At 40.9% G+C, this 22,393-nt stretch overlaps 3 protein-coding genes and 1 pseudogene across 8 annotated transcripts; 2 read left to right on the top strand and 2 right to left on the bottom strand.

Annotated features, from left to right (window-relative positions):
• The first annotated feature begins 255 nt into the window (after nt 1-255).
• LOC141839985 (poly(A)-specific ribonuclease PARN) lies at nt 256-5,501 on the top strand. The gene is made up of 7 exons (XM_074727856.1): nt 256-620; nt 1,034-1,164; nt 1,451-1,779; nt 2,791-2,904; nt 3,062-3,188; nt 3,270-3,531; nt 4,561-5,501. Exons 1-7 carry the CDS (start codon nt 256-258, stop codon nt 5,369-5,371), a joined length of 2,139 nt encoding a protein of 712 aa, XP_074583957.1. The 3' UTR covers nt 5,372-5,501.
• A 282-nt stretch (nt 5,502-5,783) lies between these two features.
• On the bottom strand, nt 5,784-7,269 carry LOC141839909 (uncharacterized; annotated as a pseudogene).
• A 4,949-nt stretch (nt 7,270-12,218) lies between these two features.
• Nucleotides 12,219-15,555, top strand: LOC141838324 (rhamnogalacturonan I rhamnosyltransferase 1-like). 2 transcript variants are annotated; one of them, XM_074725769.1, is made up of 9 exons: nt 12,219-12,840; nt 12,899-13,140; nt 13,448-13,515; nt 13,604-13,692; nt 13,765-13,930; nt 14,021-14,310; nt 14,397-14,601; nt 14,691-14,848; nt 14,923-15,555. In XM_074725769.1, exons 1-9 carry the CDS (start codon nt 12,782-12,784, stop codon nt 15,164-15,166), a joined length of 1,521 nt encoding a protein of 506 aa, XP_074581870.1. In that variant the 5' UTR covers nt 12,219-12,781; the 3' UTR covers nt 15,167-15,555. The 2 variants fall into 2 exon arrangements, with proteins under 2 accessions (XP_074581870.1, XP_074581869.1); XM_074725768.1 differs by having other exon boundaries at nt 12,219-13,140.
• Nucleotides 15,544-21,604, bottom strand: LOC141838323 (transcription factor BIM2-like). Of its 5 annotated transcripts, none has more exons than XR_012602631.1 (12): nt 21,570-21,604; nt 21,377-21,474; nt 21,212-21,295; nt 20,600-20,914; nt 17,646-17,733; nt 17,440-17,561; nt 17,223-17,340; nt 17,043-17,112; nt 16,844-16,951; nt 16,334-16,764; nt 16,106-16,220; nt 15,544-16,023 (listed from the first exon to the last, which is right to left on the bottom strand). XR_012602631.1 is itself a non-coding variant. In XM_074725767.1 (12 exons), the coding sequence occupies exons 2-12, from the start codon at nt 21,399-21,401 to the stop codon at nt 15,938-15,940; spliced, it is 1,569 nt and encodes a 522-aa protein (XP_074581868.1). In that variant the 5' UTR covers nt 21,402-21,474; nt 21,570-21,604; the 3' UTR covers nt 15,544-15,937. The 5 variants fall into 5 exon arrangements, 4 of the variants coding, with proteins under 4 accessions (XP_074581868.1, XP_074581866.1, XP_074581867.1 ...); XM_074725767.1 differs by having other exon boundaries at nt 16,106-16,242; nt 16,856-16,951; nt 17,223-17,337; XM_074725765.1 differs by having other exon boundaries at nt 16,106-16,242; nt 17,223-17,337.
• Between the last annotated feature and the right edge of the window lie 789 nt (nt 21,605-22,393).

The raw sequence follows: 22,393 nt of genomic DNA on the forward strand, positions 1-22,393 counted from the left end.
CATAATTAACCTTATAATAATTTAGCAACAATATAGACTCAATTAATAAAATTTATATTTTATTTATTTTCAACGTATTAGAAATACAATATAGATACTCATTCAGAAAAATAAGATTATTATTATTATTATTTTCAATTAAAAATAAGAAGCACTATATGAATTGGGCTTGTAAATTATAATTTTGCGTTCGAACACAGATTTTGCTATAAAAGGTCCAGTTCGGACTTCGGAATGGTCGTGGCGGGATTTGAGATGCGGAATCTGCCTTGTGTTTGGGTGCGCTTCCGAACCCTAACCCTAGGTCTGGCGCCTCGCCTCCGCCTCTTCTCCACCGATGCGACCGGTGGCGGCAGTGTGGCCGTGAAGCAGGTGACGAGGTCCAATTTCGACGCGGCGCTGGAGGGCCTGAGGGCCTGCGTGGAGGAGTCGGACTTCGTGGCCGTTGACCTTGAGATGACCGGCGTGACGAGTGCCCCCTGGAGGGAGTCGTTCGAGTTCGACCGCTCCGATGTCCGTTACCTTAAGCTGAAGGACTCCGCGGAGAAGTTCGCCGTCCTGCAGTTTGGTGTCTGCCCCTTCCGCTGGGAGCCATCCAAGGGCTCCTTCTTCGCCCACCCGTTAGTGTTCTTCATCATTTGGTTTTCGTTTTCTTATGTTAGGGTTTAACGTGATTTTAGAGAAAATGGAAGTGATGAATTAACTTCTCTATCACGTTTTCTCCCTCTGGAAGCTAGACCTGCTTTAGATAAAGATTAGACACTGTTCATGTGTTCCAGCAGAAGACTGATTCATGACTGATTTTTGCATGTTTTTACCTTATCACTTCTTTTGATATTTTTGGGATAATGTATCAGTCATACTTGCTTGTTCTGTGAGACAAGTCTCGACTGACATTGGAAGGTAATTGTAGTCAAAGTTTGTGTTACTTACGATCACGGTCACCTAGTTATTAATATAAGATTCTGTATGATTTCATGTTTGTAGAAATTTGTTGTATTTCGTATGACATCTGCAGTTCTTTACGTTGCAGGCATAACTTCTATATCTTTCCACGGAAAGAGTTGCCACTTCATGGGCCATCTGATGATTTCCTCTGGCAAACAACATCTATCGACTTCCTTGCTAATTACCAATTTGACTTCAATGCATGCATATATGAAGGTGCTTTACTCAATCAAGTTCTTCACATCCTGCTTTACATACAGTGTTGCCTTTCCATCATACCATCCCTAGATAAATCTCAATCAGCTGTTCTATCTACTTAGTCATTTGTTAAATTTGGAGAGGCAAGGGGACTCCTTCCATGGCTCGTTGGGTGATGTGGACTCACATGCCCTTTTAATCTGTTAGAAATTTCCTGTGCTGTGTCATAGAACTCATCAGTTGTAGTTACCAGTGTATACTTGATGTTCAACTTGTATAAATCTTAAGCATTTGTTAATCCCAGGAATATCTTATTTATCCAGAGAACAAGAAGGAGAAGCCCTCAAAGGTTTATCTTCAGCATACCTTGAGGGATTAGCTAATTCCTTTTGTAATTTCGAGGAGCCCGTGGAGATACCAATAGCAAGAACATCTGACATTCTTTTTTCAGAGAGGATGAAGAACAAGCTTCGTGAATGGCATGATTCTATATTTAGAAGTCCTGACAAAGGTTACATTGACAAAGAAGATGCTGGTAGCAACAACTCACAGTTTCAAACAGTTTTCTTTAAGATGCGTCCTGCTATCATGCTAAATGGGTTTACCTCCCACCAGCTGAAGTTGATTCAACTGGTAATGTAATATTTTAATGTAGTGCTACTATCATTTAATCAATGTAGAAAATGGATGGACTCTTTAGAATGGATTATTCTATTAGGATTAGTGAGAGATTACATAGAAGAGGATTTTTTATAACTTTAGTTTAAATAGCAAAAGATAGACTAGAGGTTGTTTGACTAGTGATATTGTTGTCTGAACTGTTAAAATGATTATCTCTAAACCTTATAGATGGGACCTGACTGCTTGTTGTTGATATTTTTGCTTCAATAAGCTATAGTATGAATTTTATTTTCCTTGCTACGAGATTTGATCATACATATGCATTTTATTTCTTAAATGAGCTTGAGTTCACAGTTTCCTATTTTATTTTGGGATAATAGTAGGTATCTTGAAGTCAATTCATCTTGCAGCTTTTACAGTTTATCATCACTTGTCGCTATTTTTGTTCCAGTGAAAACATTGTGAATTTAATATTTTAAAAAATGTGCTACAAAAGATGGTTGGCTTGTTCTTGAACTTCTTGTAATTTTGTTGAAGCCACTATTTCATTTGCTAATTTTATGAGGATTCTGCTTCTCTGAATAACTGGTGACTTGAGTTATATGCTTATGTGTATTATGTTTTTGAACAGTTCAAAATTGTGTCTAGAATATACTTGCTGACATAGCTAGCCTATTTAGAAAATATTGTGATCATTATCTGTTAGAACAATAATCATCAGACCACCCTACACTTCTCTCTTTATTTCTCAATAGCTTGGTATGTTGTTCTTGTGATAATCAAGTATATTGTTGAATTTTGAAACTACCAATTTACTTAAGTCCATAACTAGGATAATATCAGTTATCTAAAACATGAGGGTTAACTATTCTCAATCTCAAACAATTTGGTTAACATGCTGCTGACAATTTATAAGATACCTCCTGTCAATAAAATCGTCTTTCATTCTTAACTTGCAATGTGTAAAGATGCATTAGTTGTTAGATACCGGTTTCCTTTACTAACAAAAGCTAATAATTACAGGTTGTGAAAAAGCACTTCAATGACCTCATGTATGTTCGTGTTGTTGATGAGGACAACTCATGGCAAAGGAGGGTAGTCTATGTAGACACAAATGAAGATAAAACTTTATTGATGGTATGAAATGAAGCTATGTCTTGCAGAGCTTTTGTAACTTTTAACCTTACCATATTCTAGAACAGTATCTTGGAAACTATGTTAGTAGGGACTTTGCATGTAGATTGAAGCTCAACCATGTGTATACTAAATTTTGTCATTGGCTTTTTATATGCAGAAAGATGTCCTTGAAGATTTGAGAAAAAATGCAGAAAAAAGAATCAAGTCTGCTGTTGGATTTCGACATGTTGTTGATCTTCTTGAATCAGCAGGAAAATTGATTATTGGCCATAATTGTCTTCTAGGTATGCTGTTTGTGCTCATAGAAGTCTCTTTTTTGCCAGTTTTGCCAATACCATCTGATCAATTTACTTTTATATAAACAGATTTAGCTCACATATACAACAAATTTTTTGGTCCTCTTCCTTCATCATTGACGGAATTTGCGCAAGCTGTCCATGAAAAGTTCCCCCACATCGTTGACACTAAGCACCTTCTGAACTCAAACCAAGCAATTCAGTTTTTGATGAAAAAGAATAGCAAGTCATTGTCTTCTGCCTTCTCTCTTTTATGCCCCAATGTTTCATCAAATTTCCAGACCGCTTCCAAGTCTTACTTGAGATTTGAGGTCCAAACAGATGAAACTAGGTAAGCTTTCATAATTCAGTTATTTTATTCATTTGTTTCTGCATCAGGAAATAACAAACTATACATGATCATTCATTACTTTTTGATATTCTTGGGTTGGATATTTTCTTATACTATTTTAAACTCTCAAGTGTAAATCTGTTGTTATTATATGTTTAATCTATCTTTAACAGTTGTAGTAGCTATTAAAAAAGATTTGCTTAATGTCAGAATTTCAATATTTCATCATTATATGCCATCTTGGCTAGGTTTAATGCTTCCATGTGCTTTTGTTCCCTTGAGTCGTGTGTACATTTTGCCCCTCTTGACAAAAAACTACGCAAATCATTCCAGAATAATCATCAAAATCAGACTGTTTATCAGGATGAGCTAATCCTTGGTCACACTTCTGATTAACCTTCTCTAAATAGCCTCAATGTCTCTGGAGTATACCTCTTGAATGTGACCTTTTCTTTCTCTTCATTACTGACCAATATGAAAGATTTATAATAGTATGACAAATATTCTATCATTATCCTTGTTTCTGCCTGCCCCTGGAATTGCTTCTATCACATGAGGTTTTCTGCCTTTCCCTGTAATTGCTGTTAATTCCTTTCTCTCACTTGATCTTTTTTCCTTGTATACTCTGTTTCTATAACATAGTTTGCTACAGAACTATGTGCTAGTACTTGAGCTAAGGTGGCAGAATTTCTCTTCTAAGCAAGAAGCATGATATACTAACGTATGCTTTCTCGCCCATTGCTGAACTAATCATTCAATTGAGTGTTGTTTCTCTGACAAAAGATACTTTTTTCTTTCATAGCATGGAGACCTTTGATTTAACACTTCTCTGATGGAACATTTACTTCCCTTATGTATTGCACTATGTTAATTAGCATAGCATTACTCATCTATAATTTATGGATGTCAAACACCTTAATCTCTTTCCAAGTATAAGCTTGAGTTCATTGTCTTAGCAACCATTTTTTTCTTCTCTTTTTGAGATTGGCATTCATAAAATTTACCTCACAGTGATGATGTTTCTTTCAGTTCATCTTGCTTCAACTCTGGCACGAAGCATGAGGCAGGTTATGATGCTTTTATGACTGGATGCGTTTTTGCTCAGGCCTGCTCTCTTATGGGCGTCAAATTCGACGTCGGTTCACCATCATGTGATCTGGCTAGAAATGCTAAGATCAACAAGTACATCAATGTTCTATACCCTAGCTGGAGCAGTGGGACAGTAGTTCATTTAGATACTGGCACTGAGTATCTGGACCCAAATTATAAACGTAGGTATCTGCCAGTGAACTTTGCTAACACCACACTTATTTGGGGATTTCCGGCCAAGTTGAAGCCACAGGATTTGAAGGAGTGCATCAGTAAAGTGTTCGGTCTAGATTCAGTCAGATCAGTATTCTTCATCGATAGAACATCTGCGCTGATCCAATTCAGCAAGGAGGAATTTGTACAAAAATTTTTAGCTTTGAAGAATTCCTTAGAGGACAATCACGATCTAGTTTCAGTATTACACCCCCTTTCAAAGTTACTAGAAGGTGGGAACACACGAGCTGCTGATTATGATACTTACAGAGACATCTGTGCTGGTTCTGCTTCAAAGGTTTTATTTGCAGATCAAGCTGATTCCTTGGGCATCACCTGGAAAACAAAAGTCTGCGCCGGAATGCAAGATACCGACGATGTTTGCGGCCGCGAGACAGCTGAAGACGGTGGTCCTCTGGCAAAACATTCGAGTGGGAAGAAAAATGATTGCAAAAGGCAATCGAAGCACCAGTCTTCCTACGAAGAGATCATAGGTTCTCTCTTTGCTTCCAAGACATTGCTTGGAAGGGCAACGTAAAGTCGATCGCTAAAGTTTCCGTCTATGTGAGAAAATTTTGATTGTGGATTGAATTATTTTCTTCAAGAAGGTTGATATGTATTCTAAATAAATTATAAATCTCATTTATTAGGTCGTATTTGACAATGGCGCTGTACTATTTCTCTTGTGATAAAAAAATGGAAACAGTTAAAGAAAAAAAATCATATGTAAAATATTATTTTTATCCATTTCTTTAGACAAAAAAAAAACGATTGAAAGAAAATTAAAATTTATTACTAGAAATATTATCTAAAATTATATTTGAAAAGAAATTTTCTTTCAACTTCATATTTAAACCTTGTACATGGAAATGATTTTTTTTTCCATCTAACTTGAGATTTTAAACTATACAGAGATCACAGACAGTAGCATCCTATCTATCTAGCAGCACTCTAGCAGCACTGGAATCAGCAAAGCATCGATCGCACCCAATCCTCCAAACTATAAGCAAAGAAGAATCATCTCATTCTCAAAGGCCACCAAAACACATAGGAAGAAAAACAATCTCAGCAAACAATCATGGCCTTAATTATCTCATCAGCACACTGAAATATCAATATTTATTGAGGATTACAAACCACGTAAGCATATGGCATTAACTCGATCCGAATCCATTAAATTAAACTTAATCGTTGCGGCGCTGTCTCGGAGGCGGCCCATCAATGGCCGCCCTCCATTCCCATGCCGACAAGGTTCGACGTGGCGAGTCGCCGTCCGCTTAATCCATTTGACTCCGCCATTAACAGACATTAAAAGGGCGGTTTGCGCAAATCAAAACCCGTCCCTATCTCTTCCACCTCAAACCCTAACCACTTTTAAAACTGGCTTACGAAGTCGGCTAATCACAGCGTAATTAACGATTAGTGGTATCCACAAGGCGTGAAAAAGATATTTACCTTCAAGTAGTCGTCGTTAAGTCGTTGTCAAGACAAATATATGTGAAGTAGGATTAGGGAAGGGGAAGGTGATTACTTGGACGGTCGGATGGCGCTAAGGGAGATATAGAGTGTGGTCGGCGTCCATCCAATGGCTGGGATTCCAGTACGCCGAGGGATCGACGGCGCTGGCGAGATCGAAGAGTTGGGGATCCAAACTGCCGCCCGCCCAGGGCACCGTGCCGCCGCGAGGAGGCGGATCCGCTGGCACAGCCTGATCTACGGACGGTGCGGCCTTCGCTTTGGCCCGCGGCGGATCCGAGAAGCCGAGCCCCGTCGCCGGCGGATCCGGAAAGATTTCGGGCGCCGGGCGAAAAGGAGGGCCCAAGGGCTCCGAGGGAGGGTCGGGGGAGTCGGATCGCGGACCGCCGTGGAGATGTCGCTCATCGAATCGGAGGAGAAGGAAAGAAGGCGGGGGCGGCGATGCTGGGGGCTGTCGGACGGGGCGGCGGCGGCGTTCTCGGAAGGCTGCGAGGTGGCTTTGGAGGAGGAGGAGGAGGAGGATGACGACCGTTTGGACTTGCGGCATCCGCCGCCGACGGGGACGTTTCGGAGGACGCCGCCCTTGGTCCAGTACCGGCGGCAGGCCTTGCAGAAGTGCCGGGGCTGCGCGAGGTTGTAGTTGTTGTAGTAGCAGAACTTGGTGTTGGTCGACTCGCAACGGGGGCACTTCGCCGGTTGCTGGTGCTGCTGATGCTGCCCCGCCGGCCATCCGCCGCCACCGAAGACTCCTCCGGCGAAGGGGCGGAGGTCCTGCATTATTCCGCCCGAATCCCAAAGGCCAGCCTCCCAGAAGATCCCAGAAGCTTCCGCGACGCTCGTCGATCTCCGCCGGAAGAGTAGTGGGTAAGGCACGTTTCGTTTCTATGGCTAGGGATGGCTCACATGATATAGTACTAGTACCAGCGCACTAGCACTCGTTTAATTATTGCTCCGAAGCCGTTAGTGGACACCAATTATCATACCATACCTTCTCCCTGATTCGTAGTCATCACTGGGTCCCACCACATTACCACACACAATGTATATAGATATAAACCGAGACGCCCTTGCGTAACGGATGACGTAGGCCAATCAACCGAACGAATTGTGATAATTATTTATTTATTTATTTATTTAATTCGTTAAATTTAATTATTATGATTTATTGTGCCGGCTGGTGGCGGTGGTGGCGGAGGAGGAAGCCGACAGAGGACAGAGGAGGAGGAGGTGGAAGAGGCGTACAGTTTGGAGCAGCAGCAAGTGGGGGCGTCGACGCGGGGGGTGTCGCCGTCTCCGTACGTCCCCACGAAGTGGAAGTGGCAGTGGCAGCTCATCCATCGATCGTTCCTCTCCCCTCCGATCGATCGAGTTTGTCCGGTACCTCCTCCGTATGTCTCTCGTTGGTCCTCACATGCCAGGGCATGCATGGCCGGGTCTGTTGGTGGCTCAGGTACCTCCTCTCCTCTGTCTGTCTCTCGTTGGTTGATTATTTCTGATGCACGTCGTACGTCCATCATCATATCGATCGATCGGCAGTATAGATAACTCAAATTAATTAATTATTTAATAAATTATTTCTATTAATACTCAGATTCAAGACTTGATCGACTTGTAGGCTCTTCCAAGAGAATTATCCGGAAAAAAGAAAATTTCTAAAAAGCACTAAAAAAATAAAAAAAAAGGTTAGAATGACATGAGGGTTGGATCTCGATAAACTATTCCAACGCTTAAGTTAAAATTCGACGTGAGAAAAGAATTTAATTATTTAAAAAAATTGAGGTATATGTGTGTGTACCTGTGCCCATGGGCATGGGCTACTTTTTTATAACAGCTGCTCTCCATTCAAAAGCATTAGCAACCGTTTGAGAAATATTCTAATGTACCTGTTCTGGTTCTATCTGTTGCTAAATATTTTAGAGTGCGTTCTTGTTTTCATGGAAGAATTCGGTTTTGTGCTCTCCGATTTAGGTGGAACGATCATGCCTTCCAATAAATATCACGTGTAAGAAGTTGATCTTGAATACAGGAATCAGGACAAGACCGAGCCATGAGATCGGCACACGAAACGGGAGGCGTACTGCGCGAGATCGAGTCGTGAAGTCGGTGCATGATGCTGGAGGCGTGCCGAGACCAAGTCATGAGGTTGGCTCATGAAGTAGGAGGCGTGCCGAGACTGAGTCATGAGGTCGGTGCGTAAAGCAGGAGCTATGCCAAAAAATTGAGTCATGAGATCGGCAAGTGAAACAGGAGGTATGCTGAGACCAAGTCATGAGGTCGCACGTGAAACAGGAGCTGTGCCGAGACCAAGTCATGAGATTGACGCGTGAAGCAAGAGTTATGCCAAGACCAAATCATAGGTCGACGCGTGAAGCAAGAGTTGTGGCAAGACAAAGTCATGAGATTGGCCACAAGGCAGGGAACAAGTAGAGATCGAAGTAGGAGGTCGGCACATACTTTTAGAAGCATTCAAGATCAAAATGGGACGTCAACACATCCTGAAGAAAGCAAGCTAAGTCCGAAATGAGAAATCTGAATTTCTTGAATTAACGAATATTTATTTTTACTCTTTTTCCATTACATTTCATTATACTCAACATTCACGTAATCAATAATTAATTCTACCGGGTCATAAATATATAAATTAAATTTGACTAGCTAATTAATTACTTCGCATGCACTCATTGTCGCAAGTGTGCATAGGCATCACGGCAGCCCTGACTTGTGCCTTTCAGCCCATGCATAGATCAAATGGAGTTGTCCAAGGACCACCACATTCATTAAAGCACTACAGTAGACATAGAGTCACTAATTATATACTATTTATTCATTTTTTCCTCAAAAAAATTACCAGAAAATCAATTATGAGAGATATATAAAATAAGGGATTAACCAAGGGGCTAGCCACGATCGAGCTCGAGTCTGAAGGGGGTCCCCTTGTAAAGGTCCTCACCCGCTAAGTCAATTCCATTGAGTAGTTCGAGCCTATACCGGCGAAGTATGTCCATTCGGCTACTCATCAGCCGATCCTATAGCCGTCAAGTTGGGTTAGGCCCGCCGGGTTGGCCCGCCCCGCCAAGAAATTTAAGCGGGTTGGGTTGAAATTTTATCAACCCATTTTAAGATGGGTTGAGGTGGGTTGGCCCGCCTAGGCCCGCGACCCGCGTGGGTTGGCCCGCGGCGGACTTGGGTTGGCCCGCGGGTTGAGAAAATTTATTTATTTATTTTAAATTTTAAGATTAAAATATAAAACTTAATGAATTAGTGAGTTTCATCTATTTAAAATATAGTTTAAGCTTAAAAATTATAATCCAAACTTAAAACTTTCAACTTAATCAATTTAAATTATACTTCAAACTTAAAATTTTTAATATTTTTAATATTTTTTTATTTTTCAACAGGCCCGCGGGTTGGCCCGCCTAACCCGCGGCCCGCCTTGAGTTGGGTTGGGTTGAAGATTTTCCAACCCGCCAAATTGGTGGGTTAACCCGCCCCGGCCCGCCATATGATGGGCCCGCCATGGATTAGCCCGCCCCGCCATGGGTTGGCCCGTTTGACAGCTCTAGCCGATCCATTCCCTTCGGCCGGACCCTCGCCGAATCGTTCATTCGGCTACGCACCCGCCGAATCATTCCATGCGGCTAACTATACGCCGGATCATTCCATTCGACTACTCATCAGCCGATCCATTCCTTTCGGTCGATCGGACCCTCGCTGAATCGTCCATTCGGCAGACGCCTCGCTGAATCCTTCCATTCGGCAGACGCCTCGTCGAGTCCTTCCTTTCGGCAGATGCCTCACTGAATTCTTCCATTCGACAGACGCCTCGCCGAATCTTTCCCTTCGGCAGTCGCCTCGCCAAATTCTTCCATTCGGCAGACGCCTCGCCGAATCCTTCCATTCGGCAGACGCCTCGCCGAATCTTTCCCTTCGGCAGTCGCCTCGCCGAATCCTTCCATTCGACAGACGCCTCGCCGAATCCTTCCATTCGGTAGACGCCTCGCCGAATCCTTCCATTCGGCAAACGCCTCGCCGAATCCTTCCATTCGGCTAGCTGCGTGCCGAATCCCTCCGTTCTGCCACACACCCGCTGAATCGCCGAACCCCCTCTCGTAGTCTCTGATTATGCTTGTCACAGCTCTGGTTTGACTACACTCCTCACAGTGTCCTGGCTCATCTCATCATGATTTCTGACAAGCTCACGCCTCCAACAATTAGTGCTATCACCCTATTGTCTGCGACGATATTGACAACATAATGCTTTACCGGCGATGGGACATCAAACTCGATTATTCTTGCCACCTCATTAATCATGATGAGATGTTTTTTAAATGATGACGTGACAGATAGACATGCTCATATCTCTTTAAAAAGACCACACCGCTCCACAGGTAACTCTCTCTCTGAACTCTCACAACTCCTATACTCTCAACTACTCTCTTCCCACTGTTCATCATCTTCTTCCTCCGTCCCTGACTTGATCGTTGGAGTGGTCGCGCCAGGACACCCCTTGGCCTTCCTACTGACGGTCCCTGTGAGTGCAGGTTGTCTCTGAAGCCGTTGCTGGTCATCGTCTTCCCCGTCGAAGTTTCCGGCGATCGTGAAGCTGTCACTGCCTCGTCATCCGCCACTGTTCATAGCCAGCAACGAGGAGGTCCGGTGACGTGTCCCGAAGCCGTTCTCAACCAGAACATGCTTCTTTATTGGGCTGTTTGATATTGGGCCGTAGGTCATGAAAGAAAGCCCAGTAGGACGCAGGAAAGCAATCTTAATTATCGTTTCTTAACCTCCACATAAAACTTAATTAATTACCCTCCTTAATCTTGCATTAATGAATTTGATATATTGCACCGTGCATCTCGGGGGAAAACAACTTATTTGTTCCACCATTTACTTGTTTTTTAGTTATACATTACGATTTGTTTGTTTTTTAAATAATCGCGTTTGCAAGAATGTGCAATATAATAATGATCATCATACATTTGCGCAATTCGTTCGTGATTACAAACTTATAGAATCGCTATCAATAGTTTTGTGAAAGAAACTTTGTGTATGAAGCTTGATATTAAGAAGAACAAATTGAGATACAAGTTTCATGGTTTCCATAACAATCATTTAATGTTTTTCCCGTTTTCAATAAAATACTACCCCATCAACTTTGTATATTGAAAATTAAATTACGATAATTCATGCCACATGTATGTATATATATATATATATATATTAGTTTCATATACTATGCATATGCATTCATTAATTTCACAGAAAGCTTTTAAAAGAAGGGAAAATCACATGACATTTGTGATTTTGAAACTTTAAGTGCAACTAGAGTACTAAAAATATATTTAATTCAAGTAATTTTTTTTCTGAGTTGGACGATATAATTGTTTGCAATATACTTGTAGAGATCAAATTTATTGAAAATTCTTAATTTTGAATCTCTTTTCAAAGTTTATGTGCTTTCAATGTGCTTTCATTTTTATTCCTAATGGGATATAGTTGAGTTGATTATGACGGGACAGATTCACTGAAGTAAGTAAGGATCATGAAGGCGAGACAATGCCCTCCTCTGTTGTGATCAACTGTAGTTTCTCGATTTACCTTTTTATAGATGATCGTAAGAGTAACCGTATAAAACTGTTGGATAGTAGATTTCACCTTTTACTGATATGCTAAAATGTTAAATGTTCATTTTACTTTCATTTTTTATGGATTCTAACAGACGATCTAATATCATGAGTTTTTCAAAATTTGATCATTAAGTTACTTGATAAGTTATTTCTATTTATTTTAACCTTTAATTTTATCGAGTTTATACGTAAATTTTATTTAATTATTTTTATTTTTATTTAATTGGTGTTAACATTAAGCACGCTACTCTGCCTGTCTTTTTATAGCGGATCGAACGGGGACCGAGGAAAGATCGAAGACGAAGAGGCCGCCGAGCCCTTCCTTCCCGTTGCTCTTCCTCTCCCTCTCCCTTCGTTCCATGAAATTCCCGCCCTTGCTTTGGTTTCTCTGTCCCAATCATCCTCTACGCCGCCCGAATTAGCAATCGCAGAAAAAGGGGATTTTTGGGGGGCTCGTTTGGAAGTGCATTGGTGGTGCTCTTGGATTGTTCTATCGGAAGGAAATCAGGTGGCCGCCTCGGGTGGTCTCCCTTTGTGCGTGGGGAAGTCGCTGTTGTCCTCAAAAGATTGGATTTTGTCTTGTTCTTGTGTTGCGCCCCTTAGAGTTCGAGTTAAAATTTTCTTTATTTTGGTTGATTCGTCCATTTTCTTGGTCGAGACGTTATCTTTGAGTTAGAATCGGCGGTGTTTCGGTTTCTGATTCGTTGTGTTGAGGTGCATTGAGAGGAAAAGAAAAACTCGTCTATCTATTCGTCGTTGATTTGGGCGGAAACGCCGGTTTTGCTCTTTGATGATCTCGGAGTTCTGGAGATTTGTACGGTAATGAATCGGATTTAGCTGTTCTCATGAATGGAAGGCGGAGCTCTTTGGTCTCAAGGGATGTGCCGCTTACAGAGAACAGCTGGTTCTAATTGCTTGGAGGAGAGGCAGATCAGTCCGAAGCCTGAGGTAGGAGTTTCGAGGGTGCAGAAGCTGAAGTGCTCGATGGTGTCGAGGCCCAAGATCAAGCTTTGGATGGTGCGATTGACGACGGCGGTCTTGCTTTGGACGTGCGTCCTCCAGCTTATGGCAATTGGGGAGATATGGGGGCCGAGGCTATTGAAAGGGTGGTCATCCTGCTTCACTCCCACCGACAATTCGCCACTTACAGTTGATGAATCCTCTCCGGCCGCCGTCATCGACAAAGCTGTTCTACCCCCCAAAAGTGAGTTCTTTTTGCTCATCTATTGTTGTTTGTAATGTAGACAAAGTCATAAATTTTTGTTTCTAATGAAACTTTACTTTGACTGGAAATCGATATCTGCTTCCAGAAACTATGATCCGATGCTCATGCTGGATTACATGTTTTTCTCTGATTGAATCATCATTCTGTGTTCTCTCAAGTTGTCAGCATGCTGAATTATTATTTCATATATACATAGTTTGCAGATGTGTCTACTGACTTTCTTATCTGTTGTATAGAATGATGAGATTAATAACAAGTGTGATCTTCGGATTGCCCCTTTGTTTAGGAATCTACAGGAACAATGGATACTTGATGGTTTCATGCAATGGTGGACTTAATCAAATGAGAGCAGCGGTAAGGTCTTCATCAGCTGTTCATATTTAGTTTTGTGAATTCTCTTTTTCAAGATTAAGATTCTCATTGTGGAAATTTTTTCATCTAGATCTGTGACATGGTTGCTATTGCAAGTCATTTGAATGTAACACTCATAGTGCCAGAGTTGGACAAGACCTCCTTTTGGAGTGACCCTAGGTATGTTTAACTTTGCGAGGATTTAGTTGTTGCAGCTTATATATATGTTAACACAGTTCTTAATTATGTCAGTGAATTCCAAGATATATTTGATGTTGATCATTTTATAACTTCATTGAGAGATGAAGTCCGGATATTGAAGGAACTTCCTCCGAGGTTGAAGGCAAGGGTCGATCGAGGACTGGTTTATTCGATGCCGCCTGTTAGTTGGTCTGATATTTCTTATTATGAAAATCAGGTTGGTAATCCTCTACAAGGCTAACAAAAGCATATCAGATGAATGATCTTCTTGTTAGTAAAATTGATGTCGTATTTGTATCAAAACCAGATTCTTCCTTTGATACAAAAGTTCAAGGTTGTCCATTTGAATAGAACCGATGCCCGGCTCGCTAATAATGGTCTGCCAATAGAAATACAGAGATTGCGCTGCAAAGTGAACTATGTCTCACTTAGATTCACCCCTCAAATTGAAGAATTGGGCAGAAGAATAATCAGAATTCTGCGGCAGCAAGGTCCTTTTATGGTTCTGCATTTGCGGTATGAAATGGATATGTTGGCATTCTCTGGGTGCACTCAAGGTTGTACTCCTGAGGAAGCAGATGACTTGACAAGAATGAGGTGCAAAATGAAACTCTTTCCATATTCTTTTTTCCCCCTAGTTTTCATATCCATTATGATTAGCAAGCGTTTTCGTTCTCGATTAGATATGCTTATCCCTGGTGGAAGGAGAAAGTCATCGACTCCGATATGAAAAGGAAAGATGGTCTCTGCCCTCTAACCCCAGAAGAGACCACTTTGGTACTGAGAGCATTGGGTATCGATAGCAATTTTCAAATACATATCGCAGCTGGAGAAATATTTGGTGGAGAAAGGAGAATGCAGGCTCTTTCTGCTGCTTATCCTAAAGTGGTCGGTATTAACCGCGGGCATTCGAATTCATTTGTTCATGTCTGCAATATTCAGTTTTTCCAATCTGTTGCTTGTTCCGATATGAATAGGTGAAAAAGGAAACTCTATTGGGACCTTCGTATCTTCGATACTTTCAGAATCATTCATCCCAAATGGCTGCATTAGATTACTTAGTTTCTTTAGAGAGTGATATCTTTGTTCCTACGTATGATGGTAACATGGCTAAAGTTGTTGAAGGTCATCGCCGGTAGAGTGCACTTAATCCTTTACTATTGGCCTTTGGTTTAATTATCTTGTGTAATTAAATTATGCCGCTTTCAGGTATCTCGGGTTCAAGAAGACAATTCTATTGGACCGAAAGCTGCTGGTCGATCTGATAGATCAGTACACCAATGGCGCCTTGAGTTGGGATGAATTCTCTTCGTCAGTGAAGGCAACTCATGCCGAGCGCATGGGCAGCCCTAGCCGGAGAGTGGTGATTCCCGACAGGCCCAAGGAAGAGGACTACTTCTATGCAAATCCCCAAGAGTGTCTCCCACAGCCTGATAAACCTTGGACTTCATGAATCCATTTCAGGGACACTATACTCTTACACAGCTATTCTTGCCATGAATTCCATTGATTTAAACCTGTAAAAGAAGAAAATAGCTATTTATTCAACAGATGGGAATGGCAGACAGAGTACAGGTTGCAAATGCATTTTTCAAGCAGCTGGTGATTATATGCATTACACAATACAATAGCTTTATTCATACCATTCAAATAAACTTCATTCATGTATAGAAGAGTTAAGACAAAAGTGATCAGAGATAGAGAAAGGGGGGATGAAAGAATGATGTAAATCTGTATGTGAATAACATGAGATTGTAATTGAGAGATTACAATGTTGTATGAATGTAGGTTGTGGGAAGACCCCACCCTCTAGTTTTAATATATTTTACAAAGGTTGAATGAGACTGGCCTGCAGTACCACAGTTTGCTAGTATGTTTCACACCTTGATATAAGTTTGGATCTTTGTATTTGTTGTAGAAGTATATGACAGGTCAACAAGCATGATAGCTTAGCTTTACTGGAAGCATCCTTGGAGTCCACCTCTTTATGGAGGTTGGTGAGAGGTCCTGTTGTTTCAGTGTGGATATGATTGCCTACTGGCCAATATTAAATGTCCTTGCGAGCATGCTTAACAGAGACTTCCACCAATTATAGGAAAATTTATATTGCTACTCAAACTTACAACAAGAATCATTCCACTATAACTCCATATACCCAACTCAACAGCCTTCATGAGGTCCAGATAGAATCAATGTACAAGTATCAGAGGCAAGGAATTCAGCACTAACTATTCTCTAGCTTACTCCTCTTGGGTGCTTTGGATTGCTCGATGTTGTTCCCTACACTGCTATAATCAAGTCTTTTGCATCCTAAAGCAAAACCAAAAGAGTATTTAGAACCATAATTGTAGAATGGTATAATTGCTTATTGTTGCTGCGGCTGAAACCTCACCTTTAGAAGTGGAAGTTGAGGATGTAGCAGTAGTTCTACTCAGTGCTCGCTTTCCAAGATTAATCTGCACGCTTATACCAGCATGAGACAGATCCACACCAGAGCTTTGCAATGCCTGAGCTAGTGTATTCAACAACCTGTTATTGATTAAGCAATGCCAAAATCACCATGCTTTGTCCATAAGAACATTAAGACAAAAAAAAGAACCATCAAACAACTTGTACACACCCATGAGAGTAGGTATTTGATATACTGATTGTGTCATCATCGATGATCAGTTGCTCCTGACTCTCCTTGTCCATATTATCAGTGAGTCTAGATGAACTTATCAATGGAGGCCGATCCTGCATACTATCTTGATTTAGAATCAACTTTCGCTGTGGTTGAGCAATGCAATTTTCCTTTGGAACGTTGAACCTTGGTTGCAACCAATTCTGAGTGAAAGCCAGATTACTTGGACAAGTGGGGGCAAGTTCTGTTTTGTGAGAGATGCCAGCAATGATACCTGTTGTGGCAGAACTCTGCTTGCCTGATGGAACAACTTTAATTGGAACGATCCCATCGATATGATTAGTTGAGAACAAATGTGGTGGAGCATGATCAGTTTTTATGACTTCAGGTGGGATGGATACGCTGTTTGCAGTGGTTTGGCTGCTCTTCTGTTGTAAACATTTGAGCAACATAGTTATAGCATAGTGAGAAAGCAATGAAATATATCACATATAGAAAATATCAGACCAGTGACTCTACCCAAGGCATTAACTTGGCAGCGTCCTGATTCCACGTTGAGTATGGTGCCTCGTACCTTTGTACCTTCTCTTGCAAGAAGCGAATGTATTCAATGACCTGAAGCAAATTGCTAAGTAATTGTTTAGGCTGGACGATTCCACAAAACAAAGAGGGGAGATATTCACAATCACAGCATGATATTGTATACCTCCATGAGAAATGATGCTTTGTCCCTTTTTTGATCACTATGGGGTATGATCTGTCTCATTATCTGAAATCTACAGAAATGTCTAAGAATAATTAGCACTAATTATGGAAAAAATTGACATTGTTATGGTTTTGTTTAGACAACCTATTCGTAAAGTGATTAACCAAAGAAATGACTTGCCTGTCATTAATTTTGGTTCTTCTTCTTTGTTCTGTAGCAGAATGCTTTGACCGTGGTGTATTTGGCCTTGGTTCATTTACGCTGCTCCCTCTATCATGTACTTTGATGGTCATATCTGCTGTTTAAATTAAACAAATTAAAGCGGGGGAAAACAGATTAATTTAAGATGAGATATTGAAACAAAGGAGGATCAGAATGAGATGTGAGAACTACATGCCTGTATGGGAGGATGAGCATTCTCTCTTTCCAAAAACTTCATCGTTGTCAACTTCCTTGTGAACTTGGCTTGATCTTGAGGTTGCTACCTCCAACGTCCCTTTCATTTCTGGAGTCAAGTGCCTATCTCAACGATTTCCCTTTGGCTTAGAAGAGAAATCCTTTGTGCGCATAATAAAATTTAAAGAGAGAGAGAGAGGTGCATACCTTTGTGAGCTTGTTGCAGTAGTGGTAACTGAGATGGCTCCAGTTCCATTGCCATGGGCGGTGCCAATGAAGGGGGAAGGCCACTGTTCTGTGATAGAAGAAGAAGAACAAATTAAGAACATAGATTATTATTTCTCAAATGAAAGAGATGACCATCCTCCAAATCTATTACATAGAGAATGAGGAACACAAAAGCCTAGAGCAACACTATGCAGATAAAATCATTAAGTGTGAAAGCAAATCAAGACGTATATGTGTATGATCAGCCATCCAGTGTGCTTCATTAAAGACTAGACCATCTTAGAGACTCCAAGCTAGCCAGCAATTGCTACACAATTTCAATAGATCATTCCCTCCCTAACTTGTCATGTAACAGCAAAAGATGCTTTCCAAAGTTATCTCATATGGGCGCAAGATGATCACAGTGTAGCTTGATCAGGAATCTTGCTTGTTTGGACGCTGCAAGTCAACTTCTCCGTTTGGTGGTCTTGGCATCATTAACTTGTAGTCACACAACATAGCATTTCTGGAAGTGGTGGTTCCTCTACTCCAATACTGAATATATAGACTATCGATTGTCCAAGCTTCAGCCTCTTCAGAACGATTGGTCCCCTTCCTCAAACTGGTGCTTTGCCTGATAAGGTATCTTGAAAGTTTATGAGCAAACATGGAATTTGGCTTACATTTCTTCATAATAACCTTTTCTGAACTCTTTGCATCATGTGTGACTATCAATGTGGTAATTCTCAGCTTGATTGCTAAAATATTACCCTTGGACTCCAATTCAATCAACTAGTAAGAATCTCTCAACTTTGGTACTTAACATCAGTTGATCTAGAGCCTTCAACAAAAGCACATGGGGGACTTGGGTCTTTTGGAGGTGGAATGGGGTAGGAATATTTTTTCACATTTGACTGCTCGCTGGTGTGCCCATTTGATGCAGATTAGGAAATTTTGTAGTTGCTTGGTGATAGTAATTTGGTAATTCTATTTTGATTCGGTAGCAGATTAATAATTCTTATTGTATTTCCTAGTTTGTTCAGTTATTTCCCAATTTTGTTGTATGAACATACCTAGTTTGTCATGTAAAGGGTACTTTCAATTAATAATAATTCTACTGCTTTATCACACTTGTGAGATTCACATTCATCATGGTGCTACGTCACCATTCTATCAGACAAGCAGGAACTTGGTGCTCGTTTTCACCTATAAAAGGTAAAATTCTAGCTTGGGTCATAAAGAAGAAAGATTAAACATTAAAATTATGCTGGGAAAGGTATTACGCTCCATGTCTTATATCCATGACAATTGCTCATAGTCAGTCCATAAGAAAGATCTCTTTCTTTTCTCAACAACCTTAATAACACAATCTGAATCATTGAAAATTAAGAAAGTAAACAGGAGGATAAAACATTATCAAACCAAGATCAATCTCCTGCAAGTGAGAGAAACTTCACTTCCAAGTTGCCAGAACATTGAGATAAAAGTCAATCTAGCTGTTGGATAATGTGAGAGGTCTGAAATCGTAAATGAAAACAAGGTAGTAGAACAAATAAACCTTATTTTATATGCTAGGTTCCTAGTGGCACTGTATGACACATTGAAGATGGATACCATCTCCACATAAAGTCCTCATAAAGGAAATCCCAATTCTCAAGATAAAATTCCAATGTGAATACATTAGATCTAGGGATTAGCTAACCAAGGCCATTGATAGCAAACAAGATTTGATCTATGGATACTTGAAAAGATTTATTATATCTTGAAGATCAACCCTTGGATGTGACAGGTGACCAGTATAGTTATGCACAGCCAGGTTCAAGCAGCAATGTTAGTTGTTTATTAAATGGCCCAAGGTGGTCCTGGTGCATGGGAGCAATTTTATCAGGTAGAAATAAATCTCTGATATGCCGGATGTTGATAATTAATTTTTTTTCCCTCATCTTGCCATTTCCTACATCATTTATAAACTTTGTGCTCTGTCACTATCCTCATCCTCTTAAATGTTGAAGCCCAGAAAAAGTTTGGTAGCACCTTCATTTGTATGAGTTCAATCTTAATCTCCTTTCTTGTGAATGTTTTCAGGATGATAAGGATCATTCATCAAACTGATTGAGCTCCCAATCTCAATAATTCTGGATGTTTTACAAGAAAATTTTTCTAAGGATTTCTGAATTCTCTATTCATCATTTGAGTAGCTAAGAAGGGGACAACTTCTTCCAAGAGTGAGATAGGATTCTATGAAACCACTATTGCAACCACTATTTTCAAAATGAAAACAAGCCTTCTAAACATACGACATGAAGAAGCCTTTTACACCAGAGGAGCATTGTCTGATAAAAGAACTTTAGCAATTTGCATCTACACAAAGGGTTAAACTGGTTCAAGTCTGGTTTACTGGAATCTGAAAAAGCTTTGTACAAGAGGGAGAATTCTTCAAATCTGACCTAACAAACTTCTCAAGTTATATCTGCACTGAGGAAGATATAATTTGAGAAAAATCATTGAATATCATCCATTACCTAACAGTTATATCCACCTTCCAAAGCTAGTAACACTACAATCACTTATAGTGTAGAGTTATGATGAATGATCAACCACTCAATTCCATCCTAAATTCTTCTCTGTCTGTTCATTTTAAACCTCTCAAGATTTTAGCAACCAAAGCTGTGTTAAGCTTTCGATAGACTATTTTTCCATATTGGATCTTTTGCCAATAAGCCCTTGGTACTTTGTAATTCAAACAACTCGCCAATATACAATTTTAGTATCTAAAATTGGCAAATACTATCAAACTATAAATATCTGAAGTTAAAAGATCAAATTTTTAGCCAATTTATTAGGTTAACTTTTACAAAGAATTCAAAAGCCGGATAAAACTTTAATAGATAAGACATGCAGTTCGTTGTTGAAGAAATTAATGGACTGAGGAGGATTTGATGAAATTAATTTACCTCTGCAAACGGCAGTTTTGTCGTCCCACAGCCCGCAGGGAACACCAGCGTAGGAACCATAACTAGTAGTGGTACTCCAGCTGCCATAATCGGGTTCGGGTTTCGCCTCCAACCCGACAGGCATCGCAGCCCGCGCCGGACTAGTGTCAGGCTGCGCGTCGCCCGTCCTCACACTGGCGTCGCCGGAGTGGCCGATGCTGGAAGGATCTGCCCCGCCGGTAACTGGCTTCTCCGCCGCCATCTCCCCGCTTCTCCCTCCCCCTTGCTCTCGCCCATCCAGCGGCTGCAAAAAATCTCGGGTCTTCAAATAGAAACCTGAAGACAAAAATCATACAAAAAAGAAGGGGTGACAAGTCAGCTTCTGCTCTGACCATGCTTTCGGTCGCAAACAAACATTCAAAAAAAATTTTAAAAAAAAGGAAAACAGAGATTTTGATTTCGGATCGAGCCTTTGTTTTTGTTTTGTTTTCAAACTTTGAGCTACAATGTCTTCCACTTTTGAATTTGAAAAAAAAATTCGAACTCAATTTAGAAATAACAGTTCCAACAATCAAAATATATGAAATAAGTTTTGCAAAAGGTAAACTAATTCAGATGTGAAGAATTGAGTACCTTGAGAAGCAGACCTTGGATTTTCGGGTTGGAAAGAGGAATCCGCGGCGTAAAGCGAAAGGAAATCGTGCGTCACTTTCTTCTCTGTGCATTTGCCAAATTACAACAACTCGCCAACAAATAGACACAAATCCAATTACAGCTCTCATAAATCCACAGCCTTACCTTCAAGCTCCATCGATTCCAACATATTTCCGTATATTCCACCAGATCGAAATGAACAACTCGGCGCAGAATCAATACGACAGAATTCCGCTCAAGCCCTAGTGGAGAAATCGCAGAATCCGAGCGCATTAAAGAGAGCAACAACACTAATCGACCATCAAAATCAGCGAAAACAAAAGCGATAGTAGATTACAAGGTGGCTCCGCCTTCGCCTTCGCCTTCGCCGCTCTTGAACCCGCCTACCTTTCGTTTTCCTCCCTCGCTTTTTATTCGCTCTTCGTCTCCGTCGCTGAACGTCGTCTAACAAACGGCCGTCGGTGCGCCGTTAACCCCAGCGCCCGTACGAGGCGAACTGACGCGCTGCCTCGCGTGGGGGTTTGCCCTGCCACGTAGTCAGGCGGCAGTGGAAGAAGCGGGTCACGTGCGGTACGGCGTTGACTAAACAACCAAAGCGGAAGACGATGATTAGGCGCTAATCCCGATCCCCCACGGAATAATCCCGAACTCGATGACGATTTCCAAGAGTTATTAATTTAATTAATCACGAAGAGGAGAGGGAAGACCAGGCCCACAGCGGAGCCCTGAGCACGTGACGGTCACGGGGACCATGCAGCAGCTCCTCGGCATGCACGTGACATGACAAGAGCTGACCAGCGGGGATTGCGGGTGTAGGCGGCTCTCCGCACGACAATATTTCTGCGTCGATTTCTTCCTCGGCCGCCCACGGTAAAATATACATATATTTTATTTGATAAAAAAATTTAAAAAATAATATGAATTACGGTTAATCATATGACGGAGACGATTCATGATTATCGGTATGATTTCAATGTGAATAGTTCATTTAATTTATTTTAATGATCAGTAAAAGTTTTAATAGGACTGGATCGATTATTTTAGAATTAATCGATTTAAATAATTAAAAATCTGAATTAATAAAAAAATATTTTAAAAAAAAACACATGCGGCCGACACATTCACATGCCATTGTCCGTTAGTTCCTATTTATGTAACCAT

This window comes from Curcuma longa, chromosome 11, assembly GCF_044706935.1.
Source record: "Curcuma longa cultivar G26 ecotype Majalengka, Jawa Barat chromosome 11, ITB_CL_G26_1.1, whole genome shotgun sequence".
NCBI classification, from domain to species: Eukaryota; Viridiplantae; Streptophyta; class Magnoliopsida; order Zingiberales; family Zingiberaceae; genus Curcuma; species Curcuma longa.